This window comes from Rattus norvegicus, chromosome 1 (genome assembly GCF_036323735.1).
Source record: "Rattus norvegicus strain BN/NHsdMcwi chromosome 1, GRCr8, whole genome shotgun sequence".
Classification (NCBI taxonomy): Eukaryota; Metazoa; Chordata; class Mammalia; order Rodentia; family Muridae; genus Rattus; species Rattus norvegicus.
In genome coordinates, this window is record NC_086019.1 from 201462602 (window position 1) to 201472601 (window position 10000).

The 10000-nt window shown below is 46.2% G+C and overlaps 1 protein-coding gene across 15 annotated transcripts in view; it reads right to left on the reverse strand.

The window, feature by feature from the left end:
• Window positions 1–10000, reverse strand: part of Ebf3 (EBF transcription factor 3) — a 117999-nt gene that overhangs the window by 36156 nt on the left and 71843 nt on the right. For 9 of the 15 annotated variants that reach the window (NM_001108506.3, XM_039083383.2, XM_039083400.2 and 6 more), the window contains exons 7-8: window positions 4594–4675; window positions 881–1025 (exon numbers count right to left, since the gene is read on the reverse strand). In NM_001108506.3, coding sequence (NP_001101976.1) covers window positions 881–1025; window positions 4594–4675 — 227 coding nt within the window. The remainder of the gene's footprint in view (window positions 1–880; window positions 1026–4593; window positions 4676–10000) is intronic. The other 6 variants (NM_001415982.1, XM_039083406.2, XM_039083361.2 and 3 more) reach the window with 1 other exon arrangement.

Here is a 10000-nt window from a genome sequence, read left to right on the forward strand (position 1 = left end):
CCCGCACACACCCCCTTCGTTTCCCTGCATCTGTCTCCCTCATGTGTAGCTCTTGAATTCATCACCTCAGGAAGAAGGAGCTATCTCAAACCCATTTTAGTTTCCTGTTGTTTTGTTTGCATGTCTCTTAATAGAAACCTTCAGGTTGCCTTCTCAGTAACTCATCCTGATCAAGGTCTCGTGGTTGCTAAGATGTTTAACAGAGGAAGTGGCTCTCGTACAGGACGAGTTCTGAGCAAGCAGAAAGAAGGCGCTGCTGGGGGGCTTATACAGGAGTGTTTCTCAATTCTGTCTACTTGTCTCGCTGAAGTTCTCTCAACAAGGAAAACAAAGAGTCGGTCACACAGAGATGCTTTTTAAAAGACTCATTTTATGCTCTCTTGTCTTTTGACTTTTTTCTCTCACTCTCCATCCCCCGTCTTTCACATGAGTGTGCACAGAAGCACACATGTATGTATGAGGGACTCCCACCAAGGATAGGAAATGATCCACACAGTCCCCCTCTGGCCTAGATGGGACAGGAAGTAAACAGCCCCGGAAGCAAGCACAGAGAGTTTGGGGTGAGTTTCTGGATGGGAGTTTGAGCCAAATGAAACCAAACCAATGGAAACTGTGAGTAAAAGAAAGCTGAGAGACAAACCAATAACATGAAGTCCAGGGCAGGTGAGGTGGGTGTGAGGACCAAGCAGACAGTAAGGGAGGAGGAGGAAACTGGCAAGGCCTGGCCCCTCCACCTGAGGGGAGCTAGGTCTGCCCCATGGGGCTGAGGTGGTCTAGCCTGCCTGGTGAGAGCAACTCCACGGGAATTAACATAAAGGATGGTACAAAGGAAAAAAGAAGCATTGCAAATTAAAAAAAAATACATGAAGCATGTGCCTACCATTTTCCAGATAAGAAGGGGCCGTACCTTCTGACGGGTCTAGGCGGCGGGCCCGCCTCCCGTGTTTGGAATTGTTGTGCACAAACATGTTGTCAGACACGGCCAGCACGTGGCCGTCCACGTTGACGGTTGTCGATACAACGACCTGTGAAAACGAAGTGAATTTGAAAATGGAGTTGGCACGGGAAAGCCAGGGTGGGCACTGCAGCCGTGTGAGCGAGATAGAAGCCAGCTCAGAGGCTGCACTGCACAGACTTCACTTGTTCTGGAAACTCTCCACTGACTGGAGTGCATTCACAGCTTCTTTTTTTTTTTTTTTTTTTTTTTTTTTTTGGCTAATGGGGGTGGTTTGTTTTGTTTTGTTTTGACTCAAGATTGCTTCTTTTCAAAAAAAAAAAAGGCTCTGCTCCGCTAATTAGGGTTTAATCTCTTATTATGCTAACAAGTGGATTCAATTCAGAGAAATATTCTTCTAGCCATTAGCTTCCGAAATACCCCTCTAGCCACTCATTTGAAAACCTCTGTTTTGATTGATCTGCTCACATATTGATTAGATAGTTTATCTAATTTAAATTAGTTCACTTGAGACTAGCCTCTCTTGAAGACATAAGAGGGAGGATTCAGTTATCCCCCCCCAAAAAAAAGTTTCATAAAATTAGGGTTCTCGATATTCCCATTTTAAGCAGCAGATGATCCCTGGGTCAACTGTACAATTACGTTTAATATCTGAGAAGGAAATTCTTAGTACCTGAAAAAAAAACTAAATTTGAATTGTGGGGCATGTTTTTCAATGCAGGAAAAGGATCCTTTCTCAAGCTCATAAGGAAGGGTGACAAGGGCCCATGGGAGGCTCAGAGCATGTCCAAGGGAGAGAGGGCAGGCTTGCTGGCTGCCTCATGAGAGGAGAAAATGAAGCCACCATACAGAGAGACCACCTCGCTGGTACCAACTGTTTTCTTCCCAGTGAACTCACAGCAAGCATCTCAGAAATGGCACACTTCACAGACCCAAGCAACAGCAAAAGGCAGTCTGGCTGCCATGTTTCTAAAAAGGCTGGGTCAGAGGACCTGGAAAACCAAAAATCTAAGCCTATATTTAATGTGGAACTTGAGCCTGGATTTGACATAAAAGATGCCGGAGCACCCCTAGAGCCCCACCTGGCCAGGTCCTGGGGCCAGCTCCTCTTGAGAGCAATGGTCAGGGGAGGGGAGAGTGAAGACTGCCAGATAAATTGAAGGTGACAGGCCAATGCTAGCAAAGCTACCACAAGCCTCAGTTGAGTAGTAACCATCGGCAGGTGGCCTTCAGATATAAGAATACATTGCACCAAATATGCTTATGACAGGGCAAGGAGAGCCAGGGCATCAGGAGCTCTCAAAACCACAGCAAGGCCCTTTTATAAACCTGAAATTGCACTGAGAAAAAGCCTATTAATAAAACAAATAAAGTAAATTGATTTTTTTTAACTGATGAAAGACAAATAAGTGGTCTTTCCAGGCATAGTGGTATACATGTATAATCCTAGCACATAGGCTAAAACAGGAAAATAGTAAGTTCAGGGGCAGCCTGGGCTACACAACCAGACTCTATCTCAAAGAAACACATACCAACAAGTAAACAATTAAAAAGTATGTTATGTGTAAAAGAGAACTCAAAGCTACAAGCCTATATAAGGACATGTGTGAAAAAGAACTGCCTTTTAAGACCTCAAGCCCTGTAAGACCATGGTGCAGGAGCATGATACTATACATGCCCTCGGCCACCAGTGGCACTGCCCCTGAATTCTGTCCCTCTTCTGTCTGCCTTGATAACAAGGTCTCAGTAACATAGGACTGACAGAACGGAAAATGTGGTCAGTACAGCCGTAATACCCACTTCAGCTTCAGGGTTAACCATGCTCTGACCTGAAGATCTGGCATTGCACTAGGTGCCCTGGCACCACTGTGGAGTCACCTATGGCCCAGTCATCTCTGCCTATAGAATCCAGGGGCCGTTCTTGTTTGCCAAGAATCCCCCCGGGGTCCACCTGTATACCCTGGCCTGAGTGTTAAGAGAACTTCTGGGAACACATCACCTGAGTACGGTACAGAGACCTGCCAGTATTGAGGCACAGACTTAACCAGGATATATTTTTAAAAAGATAGGAAAAGGCAAAAAAATGTTTAGAGACACTGTCTCTTCCCTGCCATCTCTACAGAAAACAGTCCCTGGGGAAAACAGAAAAGACAGACACACTGCACTCATTGTCAGGCATGGGACAACCCTGCAGTGTGCCCATAGGAAGACACGAGGACTGTGGCACCACTGCAAGTATCCCGCACGCCATGATGTGCCAGAAGTCCAGGTAAACCTTCCGAGAGGCAGGGAGATTAAAGTGACTGGGGTCACTATGGTCTCACAATGCACAGTGATGGATGCTGTGTTCCATCATTGGTGAGACAAAGGGAACCCTGCTACTCAGTCTGATGTCACCTCCTCTGTCTACTTGGACCAATTGTGCCCATGCCTTGTGATCTCCTGTGTTGTTGCGTTTGTTTTTTTAAAGAACCTGGCCCAGTAGTTTACAAGAGATGCCAGGATCAGCCATGAAAGCCAGTATGGGTGAACTAAGGGCCTGCTTCCCTAAAGACACGTGAAGGCAGAAAGATGGATGTCACACACCCCCCTGAAGGCCTGAATTACACACAGAACCCTACCAACACTGTGAGCTACTTGACCAACACACTTGACACCTCAGATAGGACTCCCTCGGTAACATAGCTAATCTAGGACTCGTTTTCATTCTGGACTTAGTTCTTCTGATTTTACAATGAAAATCAGCAAAACAGCCTATCTCATACTGAGAGGGCCCATGACCCTGACAGAGCCTTCTGATCATCCACAGAGACAAGAAAAATATAGATGCTGTCATAGCTGGTCCTTGAAGCCAACAAACACCCCTCCCTTTACAGACCAAATCCTCATTGCAAAGGTGCATGTGCTAGCCTAGATCCAGAACAGACTAGTAGTGACTGGACTTTCAGACACCTTGGGACCTTGGAGTCTAGGGGAATTTGCAGGGGCCTGTGTTAAGCGGATCCAGACCCTTTATCAGGAGGCTCTAGACGCCAATCACACTGGAGGGTTTGCATTGTGGTCCTCTTCCCACTCACTACCCTCATACACAGTGACAGTCAATCAACCAGTCATCTTATCCCTAAAATGTGCATCTTCAGTCCAGCCAAGTTTTCTGGGCTGATGTCAGGCGGCTGTGGAGATATGACCCTCTCATCTTCCCTGTCCCTGCACAGACTCACATATCTGACATGCTGAAAACACAAGGTCATTTTAAAATGTATTTCACCTGTCTGTTTCTAAATTATTCATTTAATTTTATGTGCACGTGTATGTGCCTGAGTATAGTAAATGCACCATATGAGTGCAGGTGCCCTTAGAGGACAGAAGAAGTGTCACGTCCCTGGAACTAGAGTTATAGGTGGTTGTGAGCCTCAATGTGTGTGCTGTGAACTGAGCCCGGGACCACCGCAAGAGCAGTAAGCATTCTTAACCACTGAGCCATCTTTCCAGCCCATTATCTGCCTATTTTTATCCAAAAAAATTCAAGTTCAGTGTGTTGCTAGCCTTGGGGAACTGAAGAGCTTTCTGAAAAATTGAGAACTCTGAAAACTTGGCAGGACAGGCAAGTGGGGCTGGCACCTCGAAGGGACGCATACCTGGAACCTCCGCATGTCCCGAGGGTTGCCCGCATTCTTCAAGCAGTTCTGATTGCACTTGAGGAAGAACTTTAGAAAGAATCTGCAAAAACACAAAGAATGGATAGTTAGGGTTAGCCCACAGAAGACACGACGACGACGACGACGACGACGACGACAACGACGACCCTTGTAAGGAATAATGGTAGACTCCATAACTATGCTGGCTGTCGTGTAACAGGGATGGATGCTGAGTGCAGATGCAGGCTGGTCAGGGATGCTCCTGGCCTCCGATGTAAGGGTGACTAGCACAGCTGTATGACACAACAGAGTCCCAAGATTTATAACAACTGTGTCTTTCCAAAGGACCTCTTCCTGCAAGGATCTTTGCAGAACTATTAGCTTTTAGAAAGGCACCTGCCCCAGACAGGATCACTAGACAATAAAGATGCAGAATGTCTAGTAAAGTTTGAACGTCTCAATAAGTAACCATTGACTTTTAGCATAAAGGTATCCTACAGTGAATTTATGAAAAAGAAAATCAAAGTCGAAACTCTATCGAGTGTGCTACCTCTGGTAATCGCAGTTTCCAGAGTTTATCTTGGCAAAGCAAATACACTATCAAAGACAAAATTTTAAAGTTACAGTGGAGTGTGAAAGCAATCAGTATGAAGTATATACAGGTATAAAATAGTCAAGGAATAAATTTAATTTAAAAAAAGAAAAAGAAAAATGGTTTCAATAGGCCTAACCTTCCAGAAGGGAATGGAGTGTGGAACTACCATGATTTATTTCTATGATGGTCTCTATGTGTTTTTAAGGGACTAGCTGGTGGGTTTTGTTTCTTGCTGAAACTGAGCACAGGAGCAACAGGCCCCAGCCCTAGTGAGAAGGAAGAGACCAAGCCTGGAAACACGCTTTGCTTCCCACCAGACCTGGCATTGTATGCAACAGAAAGATTCAGGAGTCCCAGCAGTGTGTTGCAAGGCTTTGACGAAAATATAATCATCCTGTCTTCCCTGTCCCTGCACAGTGACAAACAGATGTGCTGCTATCTTAGTATGAACAGGTGAGCACGGGGCAACCGGGCTGTGAGACACCCGCTCACGGACCTTATCCCTGCACCATCTCCATCTCCATTCGCAAAGAGTGAGCAGAAGGTAGACCCCTGCTAGCCCATCGCCACCGTGGCTAAGAGCCTGTGCGGCAAAGCTGCAAAGAATACCTACTCTGTTTTGTCCCTGAATGTCACCTGTCTTGTTTAGAAGTTGATTGATGATTTATGGTATTTCATAAAGTTTCCTTGAATTCGGTCTTTCATGGTCAGAGTTCTTCGTTAGCAATTACAATATGAGAAAATAAGAGACTCCACAGGCTAAGACTCATTTCTCTTCCCAACGCATCCTGGAGGACCCAAGGAGGGCAGAAAGAATCCCTTTGATGAGGCTAAGAATGGTGGCCATTCAATTAAATTTTCTTACATACCACGAGTCCTCGCTACTTCGGACCAGAATTTACATCTTTTATTAACTCAGCTCACCTATACACTTAGCTCACAATGCCTCTTAACACCATCTGCCATCAGCTACAGCAAGTCACTTGATATTCCACCCACCAATTTTTCCTAACAACCACTGTGCAATTAAACTCCACACGTTCTGCAGCGAGGTAAATTAGGCGCACCTGCGGCCACACTGCATTTGAACTGCATCAGAAAGGGCCTAACAAGGTGAGGGCGCCACAAAGTTACCGTCCTGTCAGGCAATTAGGTTTTCACTTCAGGGACAGCCACACGGTGCAATTATGCCCCACATTACCACCCGGCTAATCTTTTTGAGCAGGCGCCGGCCGAGAAGCTGCTCATCCGCAAAGGTACCTGCACGGAGCTGGTGTCCCGGCTTTTTTGTAAAATGAAAGATTTCTCCCTCTCCTGGAGAGGTTGCTCTAAATTCCTTAATGTCTGTTTAGCCGGCTTGGCTCTCTTACCTCCAAGGCAGCAGAGTGGATTTTAAAGATATCCTAAGCATCTTTGGGCATTCTGGAGTTTAAGTAGCATCAGTTTACAGATCACAAGTGCAAAACTGGGTGCCGGATACCACAAACACACTGAGCACTGCAGGGGGCAGGTGGGAGCAGAAGTGGGCACAGACATCATACACACATGTTCATGCTTGTTCTCTCTCTTGCTGGTGGCAATCACAGCTCTGTTTCTATGCAGAGCGTGTAACAGCGGTGGCCATGGGTACAGAAGAAAGATCTACTGGGAACAACTCCTATGCAGAACGGGATCCTTACCAAGCTCCCAGGCTCCAGTGACACAAAGTGTACCACAAGCCAGTACACCACAAGCCGGTTCTTCCTTGCCAGGCCAGAGGGAAACCTCCAAACACAAAAGGTGCTTATTTTAACCCTGGTTTTGCTGCTGTTTAATTCTAGGATGCAATTAAGGATTCATAGGTAGGAAACGGAGCCCGGCCAAGGCAAGCCTGCTGACACTGCGCACTGTTGCGTGGGAGTGGATGTGTTCCGTGAGGTGTGCTGTCGCCATGTTTGGGAAAGGGGTCAGAAACCGAATGCCCACGCATGAAGTCCAATGGCGATTCCCACATCCTTTACTCAGTTACCCTTTAATTGGCTGTTTCCTAAGAAAAATCTGACAACCACTTTACATATCTCAGTTCCAAAGGATTTAATACTCCTGTTATGAAAGGAAAAATCCTCCCTATGTCAGGAAATCTTTGGCTTTAGCGCCAATAAACTCTTTATTATTGCTAAACGTGGATTTGCTGCTCAATCGCAAAGAGGCGATAAAAATTCTAACCTGTCATTAGTACATTATGCCTAATTGTGTACAGTGTGTTTTCCCTGGCATCTGCTGGCCCAACGTCAAAATGACCGTTATGCGCACTAATTCCCTGACCCCGTCTTTATTTCCCTAAAGACGCATCATCTTTCACAATGGGTACCAGGGTAAATCAAGCTTGAAATATGGGCTTTATTTACTTGTTTCTTACAGGCAGAGGGGAAGACAGTGGCTAAAAACAAACGGCTCTGTGCCAAGCTATCCCCAGGAATATTGCATTTGGAAACATTATGAAAAATTCCAGAAAGTTCTCAGGCAGAAAGTAAGATGCCATCACTGTAGAAATAGATTTTCTTCAGTGTTCACAGATGAGGGAAGACGCCAGGATGCTATTCTCATTCATTCTTGGAAGAGCTGGCTCACTCTTCTAATGCCTAAGACCCTCATGATGGCGGGCTGGGACCATGAGAACACAGCAAAGCCTTTGCGGGGAAGGACAGCAGGACTAGCCCAATAGCCCAATAGTTTAAGTTGGAAATCCTCTCCTGATAGGGTACTTGTCCTCCTGCCAAGGAAGGGTGTGGCCCACGGCACCCAATGAAGAGTGCTCAGAGTTTTGCTCTGAGGCTGTTGTGTCAGAGACCCAACAAACAACTCCAGTGTCAGCATTAATACTGGGTGGCAGAAGAACAAAGCTAGAAGGAATGGGACCCACCATTTCCTCCAGAGCCCAATGTGGGGACCCCAGGCTAAGGGGTGAGCAGAGCCCCTACCACAGCAACTAATTTCAAAGTCGGCTCCATCTCTGTGTGTTTAAGCTATGAGTTAGTTCATTTATATTTACTTTTATGGAGCTGATTAACCGAAGCTTCTCTATCTGATGAAAATCATTTTAATTGTAGTGTTAGGCTCCTGTGTAATATCCATTACATTATGAACTGTTTAAATTCTACATGGGTATTGTGTAAATTGGCCCTTTGTGAGCTAGCAGGCAATTAGGACCAAACAGCTCTCCTTTAAACGGCTACAGAACTTTGTGGTGGTGTTCAGGACAATCAGAGACAAAGGAGGCTGTTTAATTGTAATTTAATGGAATATCAAGGAGTCCGTGGCATTAGACGCTGGCAACAGAGAGCAGGAGAGAAAAATTAACTGCAATTATGTTTGATTAAAGCTATCCTTCTCAATAATCAGCAGTCCTGACAGGCCATGGGGCTCTAGTGGGCTCCGGGATGGCAAAAGGTGTTGAGCAATATTAGGGCCAATAAAGGGGATATTAGCATAGCTAATTACAGCCCTGCAAAACCTGTAAAGGGGGCCTCTGTGTATTGTAATGTGGGAAATAATTGGCCAAGGCCGTTATCAATTACATAAGGAATGAATTTGGTTTGTCAGAGAAAAGCTGATGAGATGCCTCTCATCTGACACCAGCCCTTCCTTCATGTTTCCAGGCGGCTCCGAACTCACCCACGTCCATCAAGAGCAGAGCTACCAGTGGCCAAGTCACTGATAAAATCAGCCTGCCAGCAAGGGTTAGGTAATTAATACCACTCACCTCCCTCCCTCCCTGACACTGATGTTTTTACCTAACCGAAGCCACTAATCATGCAGTAATGATTTCTTTCCCTCTGGTCAAAGGAAAAATAGATCCATTCTGTAGAAATGTGGCAGGCTCTGAGGGTGTACCCTTGTGACTGGGGAGGACAGGGGAACTTGGAAGAAGTCTCCCTCAGAGGCTCTTCAAACACCCTCAAGCACCTGTAGTTACAGCTTATTTGAAGGGTGAAGGTCCTCTGAAGCGATACAGTGCTGCTCGACAGGGACTTTCATTTAGTTGGCTTTTAGTTCTCAAGGAACGGACTGTTCCAGAGTTTAGTTTTGCCAGAGTTTGAAGATGTGAGTGAGCTGCAGAACACTGGATGCCCTAACCCTGAATGTCCTCATGAAAGACACGTGCTCGAGCTAAGCGTCCCCAAAGTGCCCTGGCCTCTGGAAAGTTAAGCAGCAGAGTGCCAAGGAAAGAGTTCTGGCTTCTCCAGGATCCCTTCTGCACCTGGTTCCAGCCTGTCTCTAGAGACATGACCTTCTCCTAGCCTACAGACATGTGCAGCCTGGGAAACTGGAGGCCTGACAGAAAAATATGGGTGCTTTTTGATGGGGCTGAGTGGCTCGCTCTGAGCTGTAGGCCTGAGCTTTAATGAGCAATGCACTCAGGTGATGCTGGGTAGGGCTCCAGTCCATCAGCCAAAATCCCAAAGCAGTCCTGCACAAGTCAGGATGTGAGGACACTGTGGGCTTCAGGCAGGGACACACCCAAGCAGCTGCAAATAGGTCCCCACAACTGAAGTTACTACTCTTTTAATTCATAGTCTGAGTGAGGACAAAACAGTCTTGACAACCCACCAGAAAACTCAAGGCGGCAGACACGGTGGTGCCGGGTGCTGGGGTGGGGAGGATGAGGAACAACTGCTTCAGGTTTACAAAGTTTCCTCTGAGGGTGAAGAAAGCTTCCTGAGCTAGAGAGAAGCTCTGTTCCTGCAACCTCGTGAGTGTGCCAAGTGCTTCTGAGCTGTTTACTTCTCAAATGGTCAATGCTGTGCTTAAGTCAATTTCGCTTCACAAGTT